The following is a 23,749-nucleotide window of genomic DNA, read 5'->3' as shown; positions in this document are numbered from 1 at the left end:
ACTATAATTAACCATTAAAAACCTGCCACAAGGTGCGAGCTTTTTCTAGTGTCCTGTTGGAAAGACCTTGAGGACAAGGACCATAAATTTCCTTCTTCTGTGTGCCTCGCGTAAGTAGGCGCTTGATGAATGGTTCAGGGCGCTGAAACAGGCTTACTAGCCTGGTGGTTCTGAAACATTACTGTGCTTACCAACCACCTCGAGAGCTTGCTAAAATGCAGATTCTGATCCCAAAGCTCTGGGGTAACGCCTGAGAATCTGCGTTCCCAACAGGCTCTGAGGTGCTGCATATGCTGCTTTTCCGTGGACTTTGAGTAGAAAGGTACTAACATAAGTATCTACGTTTGCTTTTTAGATGTACTGGTAAACAGGCTTTGTTTCTTTCTGGTATTGAGATGAAGTCTTGGATTTAGGAGTTGTTGTTTTTTTTCCTTCTGTTTTTAACAGTTCCTCTATTTTGTTCCAAAAATGATTTGAGGAATCTTTCCAAAATAGTTTCAGTGTAACAAGATTTTTAATGAAAAGTGATTGAGGCAGATAGGGTAAAAGAAAATTAAGAGAAGTCAAAAAGTACAAAAGGTGAGTTCCTCTCTGCGCTATACATTTTACTTGGGTGGGACTACTGATTTGGTTCTGAGCTTCCAAGCAGCAAGAGCAAAGAGGAGAATATTTTTTGGAACCAGTTTTGCCAGTACCTATATAAAGTAAAAACAAACTGGCTACTCAGTGAAACAGCTGTTTCTATTCCTGAGACCTGAGAATTCTTCTCCAAAGAGAAGTGTTCTGAATAGTATCTCCAGAAAATCAGTAAGATTCTTATCAATCTTCATACAATGTAGCCCAACAGACTCACAGAAAACTGTCAGTACAGTAAAAGCAGTGGCCTGTGGAATTGCAGCCATGTGGTCCAGGGCCAGCTTCTTCAGACAGTAGGAATGATTTTTGTTACAGGGCAGCAGTTTTTCGGCCTTGCTCTTTGGTGGGAACAGAGTGTCCAGTTGATTGACATGTTCAGTCCCCATCATCCTCATACTTCGAGTTTGTTGGATGGCAACAATCTAGTGACTGCTGAGGAGGCCAGAGAGCTTGGGGTTGAGGGGAGGGGTGGCTGGAAGCTCAGTTAAGATCCTCATAGATGTGGCAGTTGCACCTCTTCATAGGTCATCTAAAGACCTCATGACAAGTTAGAAGACTGGCCTTTCTGTGAGGTTCTCTGCGGCCCCAGTCAGTCAGCCAGCTATTGAGTGAGAGTGTGAAAGTAGGGGAGAGCAGCCTGGTGGCAGCCTTCCCACCACTTTATTAGAGGGACCCAGTGTGCCTCCTAGGGCCCTGGAGGACTCTTTGTCTCCAAGCAAAAGGTAAGGAAGCTGCCCCAGTTGCGGGGGAGGAAAAGGGCTGCTGGGGCCAAGGATCCTGAAGACGGCGTCGACCTATTGCCAAGCTGTGGGAGACACGTCTACCCCTTCATAGCTTTGAGCCTGTTCTCCCTTTTCATTTTGCTTGCTTTCACCTGCAAAGGAGGGGGACAGAACACTTGGGGTGACCTGCCCCACAGGGAAAGACAGGGCCAGTGTGGAGGACTGAGGTGCTGCAGGGCTTGTACATCCAAGGAAGGAGCAGGTGGAACGGCGGTAGCTCTCCGCCGTCGGCCTCCCAGTCTCAAACCTCCTGCCACAGCGTTCCCGGCACCCCCCCCCCCCCCCCCCGCCTTTGAGGCGGGCCTGGCCCTCTTGTGACTGCCCCTTTTGTTGGCCTCCCCCGCGTAGGTCTTTACCCGCTTTCATGCTGCCTCCCATGCCTGGACTGGCTTCTGCCTTTGAGCTCCTTTCTGCTGTCCATCTAGTTCCCCCAGAAGCCTTCCAGCAACCTGACAGTGCTGGGTCCTCCCCACTGGCCCCCTTTCCTTGTGGGTAGCTTTATGTTCCTAGAGAAAGAGTGGCACTGAGAGCCTCTTTGTCTGCTTCTCTGGCCAGATTCTGCCACTGTGTGTGCACGCTGTGACCACTTACACCTGTGGCCTCCTGCAAAAACAGCACGGAGCTTCAAGACTTTGGACCCTGAACAGGTAGGACTGGCTCTGTCAGGCAGCACCTGGCCTTCGTGGCCTGTACAGGTGCCGTCTGTGCACTTGGCTACAGAGACAGGCCCTGATCAGAACCCAGCTTCCTGGGCAGAGTTGGTAGTAATCAGATTGTTTGGAAGGGGAGCTTGTGATTTACAGAATCGTGGGGAAAGTCTTTCTGATCAGAGGAGGATTGCTCCCTAAGTCGATCATTTGTACATTTGACTGGTTTAGTTAAGGGAGGGGCATCACCCCCCCCCCCATACACATGCACACCTCCCTGTCCTCTGTTCTCCATCCTGGACAGGAGCAAGTGGGAGGAAGTCCTGGTAGCTGTGACAGGCCTGCATGAGGGTGGTGCAGCAGATAGCAGGAAGCATCAGGAGTCCAGGCTTACCCAGTTAGTGTGACCCCATACTTCTGTAGGGCAAGAGTAAGCCAAGCCTACATAACTCCTCATTGTATCTGGTAGGTCATACGGTCTCTGCAGGTCATAGAAACTAATGGAGAATTTTAATACCAAACTCCAGGTGGTCCCTAGAACATCCTGAAGCTTATGTGTCTTGTCGCTTGGTCTGGCCAAGCACAGGGGTGAACTGGTGTGTGCAGACCCTTTTCAGATGGGAGGCTTGAATTCATTGTTCATCGTCTGTGCTCAGAGCTCTCCAGTCACTCTGTCCAATCTCCTGTTGCTTCCCGGTTAGGAAGGAGGCTGACTGAGGCCTCTGCCCACCAAGAAGCTGCTAGCCTCCAGAAACACTGTAAACTGTGTGATCAGAGAGCAGGGAGGACCCACGTAGAGTAGTAGGTTGTTTGAAGCTACTGACGGCATAGCAAGTTGTTTTCATCTGAGCAGTCCATTGGGTGTTTAGGAAAGGAGTAAGCTGTCTCACTGGAAGGGTTCAAGCAGAATCCCCATCTCCATCCTCACCCTCAGAGGGTTAGAAGGAATGATGATGTGTAAAATCTAGCATCTATGGAAATGAGGACTGGGCTTTCATGCAGTATTACAGACGCCCACCTGGCAGATGTAGACAGAGTTGAGCCCTAGAAATCCAGAGCTTATACATTTGCTAGGCTGATGTTTTCTTCGGCATGATTGATGTATTCAGCAGTCATCACTTCAAGGAGTTTCCCCTGATTATCTCGCTCCGAGTTGATTTCTCTTTTCTTTGTATTCTGTAGTACTTTACATAGAATTTGGAATGGACACTCCTGGACTTTTTTTCTTTCACATGAATCTGTCTTAGTTCTCACATAAAACCCTGTGGCGCAGGGAAAATAACAGCATGATTTGTTAGGCAGATTAATAAGTAAGATTATGAAGGGACTGCATATCCAGACTGAGAAAATAACCACCTATAATCTGTCTCTTCAGAAGTACCATTTCCATGAAAATCACTGAATTTCAGACCTTCTTTCCTGGTTGCTGAAGGGCCTCTGGCGACACTGTTAACCTAGTTCAAGTTTGTATGTATACTTGAAAGTTATCTAGAGGTATATCTCCTGCATAGCTTATAATTCTAGCTCACCACTCACCCCCAGAATGAATGGATACCTTCTTTTTTGAATAACGAGATCCAGACAAGACAAATCAAAAATACATCATTAAAACAAGGACAGAGATCATTTGTTTGCACCCCTCTTTTGCCCCAGCATCATCTTATTCCAGTCCTGTCATGACCACACGCTTTAGTGGAGGGGGAGGGGACTAGGAGAGTAAAAGGGGTATTAGCTACCCATCATGGCCCAACTCTGGCCATTGAGAGAATTTCTAGAGGTGGAGCAAGAAGTAGAAATTGGAGGCTGCAGGCTAGGTTCAGCCGTCACCCTAATATTTCCAGCTTGTGGGCTCAGCTTATTCCTATAATTGTGAAAACACAGATTGCCTGAATCGTCTTCATGTGCAGTTCCTTAAATAGCCACTAGGTGAGGATGTGGCTCCAAGAAAATCGTCCTCAGCAGGACTTGGTCACTCATCTCTTTGTTCCTGTACCAGTCTCTCCCCTCTCCTACTTTGTGTGTCTGTCTGTTTTGTAACTTGTTCCCCAGTTCATAAAGAGGTTGGGTTCTGGAGTCACACAGGCCTGGATTTGACTCTCTCTGAGAGGTTTTCCCCTCTGTGAAATGAGGATAGGAGGACCTGCCTTCTGCGGGAAACTGGCACTCTCTCAGGCCACCGGTGGGAGTATAAATTGATGCCACCTGGTAGAGGTAGAACATATGCCAGAAGTACACATGCGGGTCCCCTTCGCCTCAGCACTTCTCCTTCTGACTGTTGGCGCTGTGGGTGTGCTAGCACATGAGCAGTGGTGTGTATACGTGGTTGTTGATCACAGCGTTGTTTGTAGTAGCAAAAGGTTGGATCTAACGTAAATATCCACCAGTAGGGGACCAGTGGAATACGCTGGCGTGCATCCTTACAGTGCTGCACAGTGCGGAGTACAGTGCTGGGCAGTGGTTAAAAAAGAGAGAGCGCTGTCTGTTTATTGCTAAGGAAGGATCTCCAAGATATTTCATTTAAAAAAAAGAAAGAAAAGCAAGGTTCTGAACAGTGTGTCCTGTACAGTTTGCTACTTTAATGTAAAAAGAGGGGGATGGATGAAATAGATTTTTGTGTTTGTCTGCATATACAGTCAAGAGGTGAGAAACACACATGACTTTAATTAGCATATTTACCTGTTTTTGTGGGAGTATGTAGTGGTAAGCATTTTGCTTGATTTATATGAAAAAATAACCTGCTTTTTCTTCCTCTGTTGGACTCCTTCGTTCCTCGCAAGGTGACTTTCTGCACTGATTCCGCCCCTCCCCCCAAAACACTAGCTGACACTCAGCATGCACTGTGCACAGGCGCTGTCGTCATGCCCCATGTGCCCTGGCTCGTTTTAGGAATGGGGACAGGGCTGGAGGGAGACTTACATGTGCAGTGTATTTTATATTTGAACCATGTGTGACCGGTTCAAGACTGTCATTCTTCTGATTAGTCCCTGCGCACGTGCTGCTGGCGGTGAGAAGGCGATGAGAGTGCGTGTGACATGTGCTCTAGGCTCGCCTCTGATCGTCTGGAGCCTCGCCAGGCAGGCAGGGCAGGACACTTGTTTTCCAGGCACACGGTCCGCACCAGTGGTGGTTCCCAGTGTGAGGGCCCAGCAGGATGAGCCCGCAGCCCCAGCCCTCCGCCCTCTCAGGCTTCCCTGCTGCCACCAGCGCCTCCTCTTGCCGTCACCCGCCTTCTCGTCTCTGAGGAACGGGGCTGTTTCTGGCCAGGTTTTAGCTTTGAGGTTGACCCAGTGCATTCCAGGTGGCCGCCCAAATCCTGGGTGCTTGTGCTTCCCTCGCCTCCGTGTCCAGACCCTCCTGGAGTTCTCTTCCTGCCCGCTTTTTGTCCCACCCCATCCAGCCAGGGCTCCTGGTAGAGCCCCTGCCTGCACACTCAGGCTGGGGGGGGGCGGTCTCCCTCTGTGATCCCTGAAGCTCCTGTTGGAACGGTTCTGTTTTCAGATCCAGCTCCCAGATTGTTCCTTCTCTTGCCCCGAGTGCTCACCCTGGTCCCCTGCCCACCTGCCCGCCGCCTGCCCGGTGTGCTTCTCTCTGTCACGTGCATGCACACGGCGTGACCGTTGCTGTTGTTACCAGCTGGATTTCCACGGTTCCCTTAGTCGCCGGTTACCTGTAACCCAGTCAGCAGGAGGAGAGCTGCCTCTCCCTCCGGTCACGGGCCATCTTGGAGCCCCCCAGGCCGGGTGTGGGTGCGAGGCTGCCTCTCGGCCGCCGGGTGTGTTGCGATGACAACTGCTGCAGGCTGGCACAGGGAGGGCCCAGGCCGGGCCCCTTACCCAGCGGGGCTAGGCCAAAGCGACAGGGGCGGAAAGGCGACTTGAGGCAGGACAGACCTTGACTCTAATTGGGGCCTGCACTGAGCCTCCTGGCACCTGCTGCTGGGACTGCTGCCAGCCACACAACAGCAGAGGACACAGTGACGCGCTCCCCTGTCCCCTGTGGAAGGGTCTGGAGCTGAGGAAAAGCCAGACCTCTCTGTTTTCCTTTGAGGAGGGAGCCATCATTTGCTCTTTTGGCCAAAAAAGTGTTTGTCTTAATCATTAAAAGGTAAAAAACAAGGTTTCTTAGCCGTAGATGCAGAAAGCTTCTCTTCTTCTCTCCCCTTCCCATTTTGTAGGGAGCTGAAGCTTCAGCAGAGCCCTGATCTAGGAACATCTCGATGGCCCTGGGAGAAGAATAGGCAGAGGCAGCTGCGGCCGCGAAGGCCCGTGCCCTGGGGGGTGGAGCTGCCCGGATCAGGAGCTGGACCCCGCAGGGCCTGCGTGTGGGGAGCAGCCGCCCCACCTGCAAGCCGAGGGGGGCCTGCCTCCCCTGTCAGGGGTGCCCAGGGGCTTCCTGCCCCTGTCTGCCACGGTGGGACTGGCCCTGGCCCCTCAGGAGCCTGCCAGCCGCAGGCCAGCGGGGCCAGCAGGGAGCCGGCAGCGGGTGGGTCTAAGCCGGCTCTCAGTTCCCTGCTTCCCCCTGCCAGCCTGGGGACTGGAGATTGGTGCTCCGTGAGAAGCCAGGTAGGGGCTGAGGCAAGTGGGGCTGTAGCGTCACCTAAAGCTGTCCTGTGAGAGTACCTTCCAGCACAGTCTCAGCATCTGACACGCTTTCCCAGCCCCCGTACGAGGTGGGGAAGTCGGGGAGCTTGGGTGTGATGATTTCTGTTTTACAGGTTCACATGGAGAGTTGGGCCTTGGGGCCAGCAGGGGGCTCTGTCCACAGCAGCTCCTGTTCCTCAGGAGTGTGACTGGTGACCTTTTGAGGACCAGGGAAGCTATGGCCCAGACCTGCTGTCCAGAGGGCGAGGCCGGGGAGCCCCGACAGGGGGAGCCACGTCCTGTTTCTGACTCGGTGATGTGTAGGCTTTACGGGGCCCCTGAGGAGACGTGCGAAAGGAGGGTCCGGGGCTGTGGGCTCCTGAGGGCTCTGAGACTATCTCCTCGGGACCCAGGGAACCTGGCGGTACCTTAGAGCCCCTGTGGTGGGCAGCACCATCTCTGGGCAAGGAGAATTTTGGGGGCCTCCCTGATTACAGGGCAGCCTCGCCTAATGGGAGTCACGTGGAGCAGGGAGTCCTGCCAGTGTCTGTGACCTCAGGCAAGTCACCAGATCTTTCAGGCCCTCAGTATAGTTTGGAAGATTATCTGATAGACCTGCCCCTCCCATCTCTACGTCCTGTTGCGTTCTGCTTGCCAAGGCCTTTCATGGGAACGGCTTTGATCTCTTCCACGGCACTGTGGCATTGAGTGCCACATGCTGCCCCCAGAGCCCCATCTTGTGAGGAGGTGCTGAGCTGACTGGGAGAAAACAGGCTAGGCCCACCTGCCTGGGGGCTAGGGGTGGTGCCGGGCTCGGGCACCTGAGTCAGATTCAGTGAGGCCGGCAGCACGTGAGCCAACACAGAAATGGGCTGTTTCCTGAGTGTGAGTCTGGTGCTGTTATAACTCTGCTGTTTGTTGAGCTCTCACCCTGTGCTTTTCACCCTTGAGCTCATTTAATCCACATGTCCTGAGGAAGCGGTCCTGTCACTACCCCCATTTTACAGGTGAGAGAAGTGAGGCTCAAAGTCGTACATCTGGAAGCTGGCAGCTAGGGGCTGGCCTCAGGTCTGTCTGGTTCCAAAGCCCATGCCCTTAACCTCTGTGCTGTCCTGCCCGCCTTGGGGGCAGCCTCTTCATTGAGCATGTTAAAAACTTGAAGTGAAGAGGCTGAGGTGAATGACTCATTTTGCCACGCGTCACTGCTGCGTGTGAGCTGAGCCAGGTGGGCTGCCTGACTGCCAGGTTTGGATGTGAGTCAGCGACAGAATGGTTGAGGTTCTGCCTGCCCAGGACACGCTTCTCAAAGGTTAGGCAGTGTGTTCCGGCTTCAGCACGACAGAGCTATTTGAGTTCTGCTCACTCACGAACTAGGCATCTGCGGAGGAAGAACTTTGGAAAGGATGGGGGTGTAGGATCAGTTCGGGGCAGGCAGTCTGCTCCCCGGAGCAGGCTGCGTCTCCAGTCACCAGCAGCACACTCTGCTGATTCTCGCACCAGGTAGCAGGCTCTTCCTTTCAAGACCTTTCCTCAGTATCATCTGGGTCCCCAGAGAAAAGTGCCAGCTTGTCATTGAGGAAGGAAATTTGGCGTGCTTATTTTCACCTTTTCCTTCCCTCCTGTCACTGCAGATGGAGGAGACTAGGCCTTCTGCCTCAGAGGAGCTACCTCAGACTCACACCATTCCCAGAACCGCCGCCCTTTGCTCAGGACATGATGCTGACACTGAAGATGACCCGTCCCCAGTGGAGTCGCCGCAGGCGCTAGACCACAGCCCACAGTCTCACGTCTCAGGGTTCCCGTTCCCGTCAAGGTGCAGGTCCGCGGTGAGCCCAGGTGCCACTGCGCCTCAGTCTTCCAGCTGCAGCGTCTGTGCCTCATCCCCGGGCAGCAGCCTCCAGGGTCACCAGGAAAAGGTGGAGCCTCAGAGTTGCTCCCTTGCCAAGGTCTCCTCCTCCCTGGAGCTGGCTGTCCCGCCGTCGGCCCCCTCGGCGGTGGGGCCGGGGCCTCGGCTCCAGTGGTCGCCCCAGCCAGTGTCCTCAGGGGGCGATGCTCCCGGGCTGGGCAGGAGGCGCCTCTCCTTCCAGGCCGAGTACTGGGCCTGCGTGCTGCCGGATTCCCTGCCTCCCTCCCCTGACCGCCACTCCCCGCTCTGGAGCCCGAATAAAGAGTATGAAGACCTGCTGGACTATACTTACCCCCTCAGGCCCGGGCCTCAGCTCCCAAAACACCTGGACAGCCGCGTGCTGGCTGAGCCCGTCCTGCAGGACTCAGGCATAGACCTGGATAGCTTCTCCGTCTCCCCAGCAAGCACCCTGAAGTCACCCACTAATGTCTCGCACAGTTGCCCACCAGCAGAGGCTGCTGCCCTGCTGTTCTCAGGGCCCAGAGAGCCGATCCTTAAGCGGTGGCCCTCTGGAGTACCCCAGAAGCAGGGCAGTGTGGGATTGGCATCTTGTAGCCCCATTGCCTCTACCCCCAGAGCCCCAGGCAGTAGGGACGCTCCTTGGGAGAGCAGAGAGCCAGCCCTGAGGGGCATGAAGCACTGGCCACCTGTGGGCAAGCACCTTGAGCTGGGCTCTCCCCACCTGAGAACATGGGACAGAGGGTGGCCCTCGCCCAGGCTGGAAAGGGAGAAGGGGGCCAGCCAGGGTATCGAGCGCTTCACCTGCACGGAGTCTGGGTGGAAACCACAGGAGGAGGCGGAAAGTGAGGACGAGTATCTGGCCCTGCCCTCTCGGCTGACGCAGGTTTCTAGCTTGGTTTCGTATCTGGGTTGCATTCCCACCTTGGTGCCCCTGCCCACTGATGCTGCCGAAGGGCAGAGATCCCTGGATGTGTCAGACAGTGATGGGCCAGCTTCCCTCCCGTCAGACTCCAGCCAAAGCCAGCTTCCCTCTGGGGCTGCCCTCAGAGGGTCCCGAAGCCCTGAGGACTACAACCACTGTTTGCTACGCTCCTTTGTCCGCGCAAGGGGCTCAGGAGGAGAGGGCAGTCTGCTGAGCAGCCAGGCCCTGGGGGTCTCCTCTGGACCACTGAGAACACGCGCCTCCTTGCCGGCGATGTTGGACCAGCGGGCATCCTCGGATCCAGATGCCGAAGGGCAGCCTCCCAGGAAAGGAGGAGAGCAGGGGAAAGAGTCGCTCGTGCAGTGTGTGAAGGTAAACTCAGCATTTCAGAGGAGTCTTCTTTCTTCTTCCCCCAGTCCACTAGCCTCATAATAAAACCTAGTGACACTGAGTACTTAGGCACCAGGCACTGTATTGCACCTTCTCCTGTCTAACCCTCATGACTTTCTACTGGCGTTCTCATGTCACAGTTGGAGAAAAAGGCAGTGAGAGATGAGGTAACCTACCCGTTCACAGTTAACAAGGGCTGGAGCCTGAGCTGCTAACCACTACCCAGGCTGCTCCCCGAGGCATTTGACCTTGAGGATTAACAGGTACTCTGCACAGGAGGGACCGGTGCTCAGATGCCTTCAGGAAATATGGGCTCAGTGAAAGTGCTTCTTGGCCGAAGGACTTCTCAGAGCTTCAGTTTGATAAAGCAGTGTAACTGCAGGGTTGGAGGTATCAGATTCGCCGTTTCCTGGGCTTCTCGGTCACTGAACCTTCTCTTGCGGACCACCTAAGGCCACCAGGAGATGGAGCTAATACTCCGAGGAATCGGGTTGTCAGCGTCAGGCAGATGTGAACTTTGGCTCAGTCTCCTTAGTTTTGCTCGTTTGTAGAATGGGGAGCTTTGCCTCTGTGGGACTGTCGTGTGGATTAAATTAAGTAATTCATGCCGAGGGCTTTGCGTAGTCCCTGACACAAGGATGTTTGGAGTGTGGCTGTACACACATTCGGAGAGCCCACGGCCTGCCTTCCGGCTGAGCGCCCAGGTGCTGTGTCCACACGGCAGCAGGGCAGCCAGCCCGAGGGCTGTGTCCCCAGGAGCGACATCACAGAAATTTTCTAGCTCTCAAGGAGGGCTTTAACCTGCCCCCTGATGTCCCGTGGATGACTTCATTTGTACGGTGGAGCAGGTAGGACAGGTGTTAGCGTGTGCCCTCCTTTGTGATGAAAGACTGAGAGAGACCGTGGGGTGAAGTGCTTGGGTCACGGCCACCCCTGATGAGTGGGTGGCAGGAGTCTAGGGCCCCAGCTCCCTGGGCGGGTGGGAGCAGAACAGGGACAAGCAGTTTTAATTCAGTCGTTTTCAGGCATAGGATCAGGTAAGTCACAATCACAGTCACGTATTTTACGTCCACGTCTTCCCCAGGAGCAGTTCTAGAGTTGGCGGTAGTGCTGAACCAGGAACTGGTCTCTGTGCCAGGCAGGCCCCTTCTGGGCTGTCCCCGTCCCTGCCCTCACCTGAGCTCCTCTGTCCCTACCTGCGGGGCTGGACTTTCTCAGACTGAGGGGGCAACAGAACCAGGCGCGCTCTTCTTACTGCCCTGGCGGAGGTCTGGAGTCACGGGGTGGGGACAGGCATGGAGGAGAGAGGAGACAGCACCTCAGTGGGGATTGCTCTCGAAAGGTGCAGTCTGTATCCTGGGATTTCCCCCAGGTATTTTTAGCCTTTGAAAATGTAAACAGTGGTTCCATGGGTAACACCACGTGTTAATTTGTCTACACAGACATTTTGCTGTCAGCTGGAAGAGCTGATCCGCTGGCTGTATAATGTAGCAGACGCTGCTGACCACCTGACTGCATCCAGGTCCAGCCTTACAGGCCTCAAGTCTTCTCTGCAGCTTTACCGGGTAACGTGTGGTCCTGGCATCTGACTGTTCACTCACGAGAGTGGTGGCTAAATTACTTGATTAGAAAGTAGAAGTTCAAATAACTGACACTGTGTGTGTTGTGGTCCATTGACTTTCACCTGAAATCTAATCAGAGGTTCTTTTCAAATTCTTAGAGCTGAAAAACTGTAACATGTATGAGTTATTTCCCAGACCAAATAGAATTTGAAGAAAGTGCATTTTATTTACCCTCAATCAAAAATACTTCAGGGTTATTTGTGATGTGATTTCCCAAATATCTCAGGGATTGATAGGCATAGATCTGCACTCTTCGGAAGTCATGAGTCACACGTGGCTATTGAAATTAAGTAAAATTAAAGATCAGATTTTTCAGTTATCTGGCCACGTTCCCAGTGTTCAGTCATCACATCTGTCTGGTGGCTACCATATTGATTGAACAGAGCATTCAGAGCCTTTCCAGCATCACAGAAAGCTCTTTTGGACAACACTGACTGGATTTAAGGATCTGAGCTGCAATTGTACTGACTCCAGAATATACACAAGGCATTTTGATGGTATTTAAACAAAAATAGGATCCAGTTTGCTCCTCAAGGTATTTTTTGGGGGTGGAGTTTGCCTCTTTTTAGATTTTGTTATTTTAAAAATCTCTTTGTGGGTTCCGGTTAACTTGACTTTAGAACAGGTGTATTTTGGGTGACAGTTTGTGCTGTTCTGGCGTAATTATCAGTAGGTCCCCCTTCATTCTCACAAGTGTTCTGAATTGGATGATAATCAGTTACCCTAAGTATAAACATTAACTGTGACTGAAGTACCCACTGACTTCTGGCATGTCTGGTTGGCCAAGCCTTTCTCACCTCTTCTGAAGGAGCAGAGGTGGTATTTGTGGGCTGAACCTGATGCTAGTCTAGGAAGGGTTTTCTGGGACAGTTCTTTGAGTAGGAGAGCGTGTGATTTGCTTGTGCCTGAGCCAGGGCCATACCACCCCACTCAGAGCTCCCACCACACCCAGGCAGGAGGGAGGGCCTTTGTTTTGCAACTTGGAGCCTACTAAGGTTTAGGGGAGGGGGCTTGCCTGGGTGGGCCAGCTGCCCTACCCTAGTGGGAATGCTGTTTCCTACTGTATGGAGAGAGGCTGCCAGAGTTCCTTTCCCGGAGTACGCTTGAGGAAGGAGAGGAAGGCCGAGTGTAAGGGTCCTCTGTGTGGGACCCCCGCAGAGTATGTGCAGAGCTGGGCAGGGCCCACCCCCGGGAGGCCCAGGGGCAGCACCACTGTGAGGAGAGGACAGTGCCTGGAAATTGCCCTAGTTGGATCTACCTGGGTGGCCTTTCTGGAGTGCCCCAGCCCCGCTCCCGTCAGAGCAGGTGTCACGTAGAACAGCTCCATGCCCTCCGTTTTATCCCGCATTCTGTCCTCCTGCACCTCCACTTCCAGGGTGGTCGTAAGCAACTATCTTGCTCTGTGGGTAGAGCTGAGATCTGAGCTGGGAGTTAGCCCTGCAGGTCAGCGAAGCCTAGCCCACTTGTGTCATCCACACAGCTGTGTCACAGAGTGGGACCACACTGTCAACCCCTCCCTACACAGAATGGGGCTTGGCTCAGGCACACGTATGAGCTACCTTGACCTAATATAAGCACGCACGCTTGTGTTCATGTATTTTCACTCGTGACTCTGTCGTACTTACTTTGTCTTAATAACACGGTGGGTTCCTGGCAGCATATAAACTGCAGAGAGTGCTAAAGAATAAAATAATAAGTCTAGGTAATAGGGCAAAGGAAAACTGAAGACAGGAATACAGTAAATCCAAAAGTAAAATTGTAACTTCAAAATTAAACTGCCAGTTTCTGCACCCTGTACTGAAGGTGGTCACGGATTTGACTTTACGTCTTAGCAGCTAAAGGAAAAACCAGAAACGGCTACAAGGCTTGATACTGCGAGGGGAAAAGAAATCAGCTGCTTAGGAGGCTGTCAGCTTCCCTGACGCCTTCCCATGTCCTGAGGTCCACAGAAAGCAGGACATTGAGGGAAGGACGTGGGGCGAGGCAGCAGCTCCCTGTGGTCATGTGAAAGGCGTTGCCCTTGTGGCTCTTACTTACCAGGTCCATGTTTTGAGACTCTCACAGGCCTATGAGTTTAAAGAGAACCCTGTGAGGTGTGGCACAAGCAGGAAACCCTGACTCCAGGCTGTTCATGAGCCAGGCTCTGCCAGGGAAAAGAAAGCTTTTCTTTTGTCAAACTGTAAACAGAAAAAAGGATTGACTCTGTGTTTGCCTTGGGCTCAGAGAAGGTGAAGTTAAACTGTTTACTTGGATTCTGAAGACTGGGTGGGTTAAAAGGGGAATCCAGCTACTGAACAAGGGATCATTTTTAATAACTTCTACGAAATGGTAGTAATGAAACTTTTTTCTTTTGATATGCTTTAAGCAATTTAAGAAAGATATAGATGAACACCAGTCCCTGACGGAGAGCGTCTTACAGAAAGGGGAGATTCTACTTCAGTGCCTGTTGGATAATACCCCAGGTGAGACGCTTGAGGTTTTGAATTAAGCCAGGGCTTAATACCTCTCAGTGTAAGTCCAGGACCCACACTGTCACTGGGAAGGAGCCTAGTGCCAGAGTCCCTCCCATCCGTACCCGTTGCCTTCGACTCCCACAGCCATCTGCCAGCCCGTCGAATCATCACGGCCCCGCAAACACTTGATGAGGCAGTCACGGCCCTGCAGGTGCTAAGAAGTTAGGCACTGAGCCTGCAAGAACCGTGCTCTCTAGTTTCTGCTTTTATCTTTCCTTAGTGGTGTCCTGGATGGGAATGCTGGCTTTAGTCCTGTCCTTGGCTTTCGGCTAGGGTGCTCACAGCGGGGAGCCCCTAGGGTTCCCATCCTTTCGCAGTGCAGGCTGGACCCCTCTCAGATTATCTGTTTGGGGAGGGGTTTGTTCCAGGATCTGAGAGCAGTCAGTCTATTCTACAGGAAGAGACTGAAGGAAGAAGTGAACTGATGAGAGGGGATAAGTGGACAGCAGTGCACAAACTAAGCTCGAGCCCCTTTTGCAGGATGGGGTCCCAGGTTAGAAAGGTGTGAAAATCACAGACTTCGAGAGTACATCTCAGCGTGCAGGGGGCAGGGGTTTACGATTGGCCTTGACCTTGCCGGGGGCAGGTATGATAGGATGAGCTAGGAGAACGCTAGGTTAAAGCAGTGAACTGATGGACCACCCCCCCCCGCCCCCCCGCCAAGAGCAGCCGCTATTTTCCTGTAAGACTGAACCAAGTGTTGAAAGAGCCTGTCTATGTCTTGCCTCAGTTTTGGAGTGAAATGGGGTTTACACTGGAAGCAAACAGCATAAGCAGAAGTGGGCAGGACCCACTGGCTTGAGATGGGAAGAGGTGGCGCTTTCCTGACCAGAAGTGGTGGGCGGTGGGCGGTAGGGAGGTGGTGGAGACCGGAGTTTCTCAGCCTGAGCACCGCTGACGCTCTGGGCCATGCGATGCTTTGCTGTGAGGGGGCCGTCATGTCGTTGCAGGGTGTTCAGCAGCGTCCCTGGCCTCTACCCATTAGACGCCAGCAGCACCTCCCCAGTTGTGACAACCCTGAACGTCTCCAGACATTGCCAAAAGTCCCCTGGGAAGAAAAAACCGAGATTGAAAACTGTGAATGGGCAGAGGGGTTTGGATGGGACGAGCAGCCACTGAAGGGTTTTCAGCAGGGCATGGCTTATCCAGTGTGAATTATGTGAGCCCTTGGTGATCCCCTGCCTGCGGGAGGCCTTTGTCTTGGCTCTTCTGATGTTCTCTTGCACTAGGGTTTTTAGGGTTTTTTGGTTATAATTGGGGCAGAAATTCAGTATGCCAGGCTCCTTTGCCACTTGTAATTACACCAGTATTTTCTTGAATACTGTGTGCTGAAGCAGTTGACATACCAGTTTTTTCATTCCATCACAGCCCTGTGAGATGGATACTATTATTACTCTTATTTCACAGAGCTGTGCATCTGCCTTGGGCCACACAAGGAGTGGCAGCCTGGCTCCAGCCCCTGTGTGCTGACCCCCCGGCTCAGGGTCCTGCACCTCCAGACTCAGCAGCACAGAAGAGCTCAATACCAGGACACTTCCTGGAGGCCACATGTAACAGTGGGCTTCTTACAAGCTTCAGGTTCTTGGACCTTCATTTAAAAAGTGATTCAGTAATACTTCTCAGTGCTGAATCTGTAATAACAACCCACTTTGCCCTCCTCTCCAAAGGAGTCTAGAGGTATTTTACTGCCCAAATAAGAGGCTTTTAGGGAATTCCCTGGTGGTCCAGTGGTTAAAACTCGGCCCTTTCGTTGCTGTGGGCCTGGGTTTGATCCCTGATTGGGGAACTAAGATCCCACAAGCTGCAGAGCACAGCCAAAGAAAAAAAAGACGCTTTTGGGTATTCTACGGTTTCAGAGTGACACCCTGCCCCTCCCGACCCTCTGCTTAGAATAGTCAGAAACTTGGCTGTTTTGTGAAAATCACAACTTTCCCTAGACATTCACAGGGTCTCTCCAGCTAGGTGCACAACTCTTCTTTCCAGAGCATGCTGTCAGAGCCAGTGGAGCCTGAGCACGGACACCTCCCATCCCGCCCCCCGCCCCCGCCCCCCTCAAGCTTCTTCAGAGCCTGCTCTCTTCCTCAGCCACAAGTATAACTTTAGGGACAGGTCGTCAAATTAATTCCTTCAAAACCTGCCCATCTCGGCCTCCAGCCAAAGGCCTCCCCAATGGCTATCTGGCAGGTTTTCACAACATTTTGACCCAGTTACTTTGATGCATGAGTTGATGGTCCTGTCTCACACCCTAATTTCTCGTTATACTGGATCAAATAACTAGAACCCATTGGCATCAAGCTGAACCAGGCCCCTGTCTGCATGTATTCAATTAAAACATCAAAGTCTCAATTGAGAAAGATAATTTTGTCACTGTTCCCAGCTTTCCTTTTATTTGGAGCCAACCAAATGTTCTAACATTGTAAAATAAAAGTTCAAAAAATAAAGGTCCCCTGAATTCCACTGACCACTCACAGGAGGACTGGGCAAAGGTCTGGTGAGTGTGGGAGGGGAGAACCCAGCCCATTTGCCTTTCCAGGTGAGCTGTGCCGCGTGCCCTCGCTGCATTCCTCAGCCTGCCTTGCTGGCTCTCATAAAAGTTGTCAGGTCGGCACTTTGCCCCGATGATGCTGCACTGACGTGGCTTCCCCAGGGGCTGATCTCAACACAGCCAGCCCCTGTTCCTTCTTCCACCCCTCTGTCAGTATCCTTTGGAGATATGCAGCTTCCCCTTTCCCTTCCTCTGTTAGCAGATGTTGCAGCTGTGGCAGGAAACTAGGGAGAGTGTGAACACAGCTGATAAAGGCGCAGGAAGCAAAAGCAGCCTTTGTGTTTAACAAAGGAAGTAAAGTTTTTAAGAGAAAGAAACAAGCCTGCTGTGGGTGATGCACTCTGAACCTAGCCCATCCCTTCCTCAAATGAACACTTGACCTGTAGGGGATGGAATCTTGGCCTCACTAACCATCTTGTCTTAGCCTGCTTTCAGGTAATTTTCTTTTGAAGTCTGTTCATTTAGGACCCACAAAAAAGGGTTCACAAGCATTCCCATATTACATTACCAGATCACCCATATATGTGCTAAAGGACAGTCCCACAGCCAACAAGCTGATAGGACCTGGTAGCAGGACCCAGAGTCCTAATCTTGGCATGTTTTGGTTCATTTCAGACTTCTGCCCCACAGGATCTGGGTGTGTGCCCTGGGTCTTATCTCTAAAAGTCAGATAATTCCTGTCACCAGACACCTATGTCTCTGTGCCTTTTTGTGGATTACGTTAACTCCAGAGTGGAGCCAGTGAAATAATTCTCTCAGCTTTAATCAGAAGTTAACAGCATAGATCCTCCAGTGCAATACAGTCCCTGGAGAGTCACTGTCAAAAAAAAAAGTGGACATTGTGAAACTATTGCCATGTTCCTGTCTTGTATAAAGTGCTACACCCTTATATGTTCTTTTGAAAACACACTTGCATTGTCTCTTTGGCCTGACTGCTTTAAACCTCATTTGTTAGTGTTAAAGGACATCCTCGGGAGGATCTCCAGGCAGCCCAGCGAGCTGGAGAACCATGCAGATCACCTGTATGACACTATCTTAGCCTCTCTGGACACACTGGCTGGCTGCACCCTCATCCCCGAGAACACACCAATGGCACACAGGAACGCCAGTGTGAAGGGGATTAGCCTGGTAAGTAGAGCAACCCAAGAGAACATCTGTCCTTGTGCCCAATTAGGGTACAGAGCTCTGCTGTAACAGTTGGCTGTTTCTTAGAAGCTTGTCGAGCTAAGAGCTGATGAAACAGATAAGAGGCTGGGAGAAGCCCCTGAAACTGAAAAAGGGAGATGCTGGGGGGGTGTCTTCCAGTGATGATGAAAGCTCACTGTGGTGCTTCCCATTACTCAGTTTCAGCCCTGCACCTGCTGAGGACTAGGGTGCTCTAGCTTCCGGTGTCTATGCAGACCCGACACTGCCCCCACCCCCCACGAGAACAACTGCAAAATGTACCTGTACCTACTTTTTTATGTCTGCACATGTACACTTGTCCAGTACAAGCTGCCTCTGTTCTGCAGACTCTTCTCACCCAACTCATTTAGTGCCCCATCTCTAAGCAACTCTTAACAGCACCAAGTACCCACAGGGATCCAGAATTGCTGACCACTCTCCATACCTCCTTTTCCTGAAGAGGCTCCCTTCTGAAAGGCTAGGGGGATAAGATGGGAGTTCCATGCCTTGGAGACCTAACAGTACAACTTCGTATCTCTGGAAAAGTCAAGCAGGAGTCATAGGGAAGGGAGGCCAAGGCCAAGAGAACAGAGGGATCGCTGCTGGCCGTGGGGTTGCCGCTGCCCAACATGATGATTCCACAACTGGAGCATACTTTCTCTGAAACTTCCTGTCCTACAGCCAAAATCTGGCATTTAACTCATAGATTTTCTGGGTGAGAATTCACTGTAGACAAAAAGAAGGTAAAGGATAAATCCAGGTATATCAAGAGCAGGGGAGTCCCTTTATTTGCCTCAAATAAATCTGAGCAGTAGTCATTTTAGTTCTAAAATGAATGCAGGTGACTGCCCTGTCATTTCTTCCTCTGCAGCATTCTGCCTGTAACAGATGCTTCTCTTTCTCTTTCAGGCATCTTCTCAGGAAGAGATGTAATCTGTTAGCCCAAATCTGGCTATTGGGAAACTTTCAGAAGTCCTTGTTGAGAGCCATTCAGTACTGAAATCAAGGGGGAAACTTTCATGTACTAGCTTTAAAATGCCTTTCTCTTCCCTGAAGTAAGGGCTGTTGAGTTAACTATTTTTATTTAAAATGAATCCTTCCAAATTAAGGTTTTCCTTTGGTGCTTCTCTACAAAGAGCATGTAGCTTTGCAGTTGTTGATAAAATAATGCAAATAAGGCTTACAGGTCTTTCCTCTGTCCATTTAAAAAGAGGAGAGAGTGCTCCTAAACTAGTCCACCTGCTGAGATCATTTAAAGAAGGTATGAGAAAGCAGGTACCCGATACTTGGTATTCTCAGGCATACAAGAGGATCCAAGAGACTGGTGGGCCAGGAACTTGGGTCTTTTCATAAAATGAAGCATAGGCTTATAAATCCCTCCTCTTTGAAGAGACTTTTAACTCTCCCAATTAATAGAAGGTTCTGAACAAATAGAACCTCTGTCAGTTATTTTGGGCTGCTGTTAGGATATCTTTTATCATCCTAAGTGCTCAGGGCTCCATCTGCCTGCCTAACTAACATCTTAAAGGAGAATGTGTTAGGGACTTGGGGAACTGCCATTGAGCTTCAGCAGGACTATGGACTAATTATCCGCTTTAAGGGTACCTCCAGGAGGAGCCTTCCTCCATTCCTGCTCTCCCTTGTAAGAGTAGTCCAGGGTCAGAGAAGGGCATGGATAGGATCACACAGCCTGGTTAACTACAGAAGCTAAGGCTGTCGATAGTGAGGGGAAAAAGGTAATTCTTCGTTGCTTTGGGAGTTGACATGTAAGTAAGTATCTTGTAGAGAAAAAAAAAAAAATCTATGGATCAGCCATTTAAAGCCAATTCTATGGCTTTTTAAAGCAAAATGATCAGCTACTGCTGGTAACCACAGATTCTGCAAAAATAAAAAAGCACTTAAAAAAAAGTTTTATTGGGCTGTGAATGAACATAGGAGGAAAGCACTTTCCCCGTTTACTTTTAGTGTTACCGTGGGCTAAGACTTGAGGAAAGGTTCTTCACACTTAAATATGTGAGATAAACACTTACAGATCTTTTTTTCAAACTGCAGATTCTCATTTGAGGAGGGTGCTTAAGAAAGGAAGATCTTTTAAGTTTATAAAGCAATGAACAAGTCACCTGAACCCAGAAGGTAACATTAGAAGTTATTCTCATAGAGCAGACTTCTGATGTCCCCTCAGAATAAAACATTTAATACAAAATTAGCCTCTTTAAGAGAAGTTGTGGACTTTAGTTTTGGGGGCTGAGCCACATAATCTTAACACCATCTCGTCCACCTAGGTGTGAACTAAAATCCTATGAACGTGACTTTTCTGCTTCAAAATTTCTCAGACTTTATGCTGGAAAATGAGCTATAAGTTCTAATATTTAAAGATTAACTATGAAGTAAAACTATATAATTTAATAGTAGCTATATAAAATGCAGTATTTCAAGTGCCTCTGTTACTCTGGTATGATTTGTCATAATGCTTAAGGGCATGATCAGAACTAAACTGTGTATTATGATTCTGCCATCTCTATTTTAATCTTGGTTCCACACATAGTGAGATTTTAAAAAGACAAAACAGCTTCCTAGCAGATCATTATATATGTAAAGTGTTTTAAAAGCCTAGAATTGGTTAAAAAGGCCTATCTAATGGCCTCTGTTCTTAAATTGATATATTTCACCTTCTCTCTGTGGCTATAAATTGGTACATGCCTTTCCAATGAGTGTGTTACAAGACAGCCCTTGGGAGTTAAACCATTTATTTACTAACATTTGATCGGCATGAAAATAAGTCTTACTAGTCAGCAAAAAAATTGAAGATGCCAACCCTAGAGAAACTAACTGGCTGATGGTATTTTATAGCAGTTGAATGCTGAACATGCCATTCTACCATTCAACCTAATAATTATAATCAGCTTCAGCTGACAGGAATTTTCACAGAATATTTTATTTCGGAGTACCGTGTTTCCCAACAAAGTACTGCTTTTACCTAGAGATGATCTAAGATATTTTTGTTCACCTCCTTTGAAGTAAGGTGTGACTGAAGGGTGCCTACTCTGGACCTAGTTGTGAATGCCACGGAAGAGTATCAACACAACTGTTAATGATGTCTTCGGCAGTGCTATAAGAAGTTTGTTTAAGACCTCCCTTACAACTCAAGCTGAAATTGTTTCTGACTAGGAAGACGCTGCCAGCAGCATTCCATGAGCAAATACAGCCAGGTTAGATTCAAGTGGCCTGGCTAGCCAGTGCATTGTGGTACATATTACCTTAAGGACAGCAGTGCCTTACAGTGACATATCATGTAGTTCCAAAATCCCAAGTTTACCTGTATTATAATTTCCTAGTAGTCCCCTTAAATTAGTAGAACTTAAGTCCACAGGGAAGTGGCAGTACTAGGAGCTGGATTGGCAGTTTCAAAACCTGGGTTCTTGTTGAAGCTCCATGGCTAAGCTCATCTGCAAATAGGAGACAGTGTCAATACAGGGCTGTTTTGAAGCTTAAATGGGAACATAAAGAAGGGCCGATGAAAAATATGCTGCAATGGCGGCATACATGCCAAAGGAAATTTTGGTCCAAGGTCAAAGAACAGGAAGTTACTGCTCATACCAGAATGGCTATCATCATTCTGTAAGGATTCCCAGAGACTGACTGCTTAGGTTTAGAATACTCTTCACTTATGTAAGCTAATTCATGGCAGCCACTTATATTATTTAAAATATGGCAAGCAATAATTCCCTTTACTGAGTTGAACGGATTATTAAAAGCCCATAGTAGCTTGAAATATTTGTACCTGAAAATGGGGGTAGGAATGGGAATTCCCCCCCCCAAACTGCATTTATTGGCAAATTTAAAATAGCCAAGTAGTGAAGCATGCTGAAATATCTTACAGTAAGCCCCAGTCTGGACTGCCATGGAGGAAAAAGAACACTAGAATTTTCCAAACTAAATAAGTATGTAAATACGCTTACATCTCAAATTCATGTAATGTTTTTTGCTAACTCACCAAGAATAAGCTGACAGTTTGAACAACTTGCTGTATAAAACTGAACTGCATCACACGTCTGACATTTGTATCATCTACTTTAAAACACAGTTTCTGAATTCTTTCCCCCTGTATACTGTATTGATAAGGCAAAAAAACAAACCTTTTGAAGCATTAAAAAAAAAATCTTCACCCAAATAACTACTGGTAACTTGAGGAATTTTTCAGTTGCCTTATGTGAGGATGAATAGATCCAACAAGCACATCTATAATACAAAGTAAACTGTGATTTTATTGTGAAATTCTCATAGATGGAAAATTAAATTGAATATTTATTCTGTCCATTTCATTTTACAATAATCTTACCACTTATTTTTGTACCGTGTATTTCAATTGCCTGTTTAGTGAAAATAAAGAAACCTATAATTTTTGGCTTGTTTTAGCTTAAATTTTACCATTGAATTAAAGACCCCACCATGAAATGCGTTGCCAACAGCCACATCCCAAGCCCCTAAGTAAAGAATGTTTTGGCTGCTAGTTCAACCCCAAGGAAACAATCTTTCTTTGACTTCTATCACCTTAAAATGCCAGTGTTACTAGCAGAAGATTTTTGTTGCCCACAATAAAAACCAACCCTAGGATCTTTAAGGTCCTGGTTAACAAAATTTTCACGTGTGCAAAATTCGACTGAAATAAACATATTTCTCTCATTTATCATTCCCACCCAGCATTCCTGTTCTCAGCTAATTTTAAGGGATATAATTTCTAAAATTAGGGCAAGAGTAAATTTCCTGCGTTCTACTTCAATGCTTTAACTCTCCTCCAACCTACACAGCTGTGGAGGATAAGAGAGCTGACATCTGACTCCAAGCATGGAAGAAACAATATTAGCACACGTTAGTCTAATCATCTGCCACTTAGGAAAGGTGTGCTGCTTTCCACCTCTACCACAGAATTAAAATGTTGATCAATGAAGCCATTTCAAATGGTTTTAGAGAAGGATCAGAGATAACAGGCTAGATAGCATACATCTCCCTGAACCACTAAACTTGGTTAAATCCCTATGCAGCACGGAAGCCTCCCTAGGTCATTTATTAGTTATATTATCTGGAAAGCATATTGGATGCTGCTCTAAGATAGGTCTACAATGCCCTGGTTGCACACACAAATGGCTGTTTTGAGTATAATGCAAGGCTCTATTTCCCTTTAGCCATAAGAATTAAAACAATACTTATCACCATACATTTGATATTACTTCCAATAAGTACAATATTTATTAAACATATCTTCAGTTGTTTTGTTACATAGTGTGCAACAAATTACAATATTCTGCAGCCACAAATTATATGCAGAGTATGAAGAAACTATTAATCAGATAGTGTAATCTTTCCGTTTATAACTCTACGAGGAAGAACTAGCAAATCAGATCTTACATATAACATCTCACTAAACTTTATGCATGGAAAGTGACAGACACTGGTTGTGCTGTTTGATACAAAATGGCTGAACTTCATCTTCAGAAGACTAAACCTGACATCTAAACATGCCAATATAAACATCAAAACAAAATATATTCTAACCAACCACGGGAAACAGTCTGGTATCAGGAAAGCAACAAAGATTACACACATTATTTTATAAACCAGCACACAAAGGTTTAAAACAGTTCTGAAAATGAAGTTAGCTGTCTTGAGTCAAGGGAATAAAAAAAAAGTCAGTATTGACCATTTACAATCTCTGACCTTTGTGGAGACGGTAAGAATCTGTTGTAGTGCAGCTACATACAGTACAATTCAGGCAATTTTGTTTTTTTCACTTGGGTTCAGATTGCAAATTCATTGCTGTGAGAAAAGGATGGAGGCGAATTTTAGCAGCAACCTCCACCTGACTGCTTGACCGGAGTGCTCTGAATTTTAACATTGGACTTCTCTGCACCACCAGCTGTTGCTCCAGGACCCATCCGCTTTTTAATCTCAGCTGCCATTGTCATGAAAGACTGTTCTACATTCGTTGCATTCTTAGCACTGGTTTCCAAAAATGGAATTCCAAGGGAATCAGCAAATTCCTAAGAGAATATATAAGGCACAATTAATTGAAAAATCTTTTTC

At 48.9% G+C, this 23,749-nt stretch overlaps 2 protein-coding genes across 5 annotated transcripts in view; one reads left to right on the top strand and one right to left on the bottom strand.

Annotated features, from left to right (window-relative positions):
• CEP68 (centrosomal protein 68) overlaps nt 1-23,749 on the top strand; it is a 37,504-nt gene that overhangs the window by 2,750 nt on the left and 11,005 nt on the right. The window contains exons 2-7 of one of the 4 annotated variants that reach the window (XR_007471079.1): nt 1,974-2,065; nt 8,277-9,806; nt 11,267-11,389; nt 13,812-13,908; nt 14,910-15,118; nt 17,460-17,589. Coding sequence is in view for 3 of the 4 variants with exons in the window: in XM_033407199.2 (XP_033263090.1) it covers nt 8,277-9,806; nt 11,267-11,389; nt 13,812-13,908; nt 17,460-17,632; nt 18,578-18,601 (1,947 nt within the window). In the remaining variant the exon portion in view is untranslated. Of the gene's footprint in view, nt 1-1,973; nt 2,066-8,276; nt 9,807-11,266; nt 11,390-13,811; nt 13,909-14,909; nt 15,119-17,459; nt 17,633-18,577; nt 23,211-23,749 lie in introns of those variants that run through there. The other 3 variants (XM_033407199.2, XM_049696408.1, XM_049696407.1) reach the window with 3 other exon arrangements.
• Nucleotides 21,914-23,749, bottom strand: part of RAB1A (RAB1A, member RAS oncogene family) — a 27,220-nt gene continuing 25,384 nt past the window's right edge. The window contains exon 6 of the mRNA XM_004280622.3: nt 21,914-23,706. Within this exon, the coding sequence (XP_004280670.1) occupies nt 23,509-23,706 (198 nt within the window). The 3' untranslated portion in view covers nt 21,914-23,508. The remainder of the gene's footprint in view (nt 23,707-23,749) is intronic.

Source organism: Orcinus orca, chromosome 13, assembly GCF_937001465.1.
Source record: "Orcinus orca chromosome 13, mOrcOrc1.1, whole genome shotgun sequence".
Taxonomy (NCBI): domain Eukaryota; kingdom Metazoa; phylum Chordata; class Mammalia; order Artiodactyla; family Delphinidae; genus Orcinus; species Orcinus orca.
Note: the sequence above shows the minus strand (reverse complement) of the source record. Positions and strands in the feature narration are given on the sequence as shown.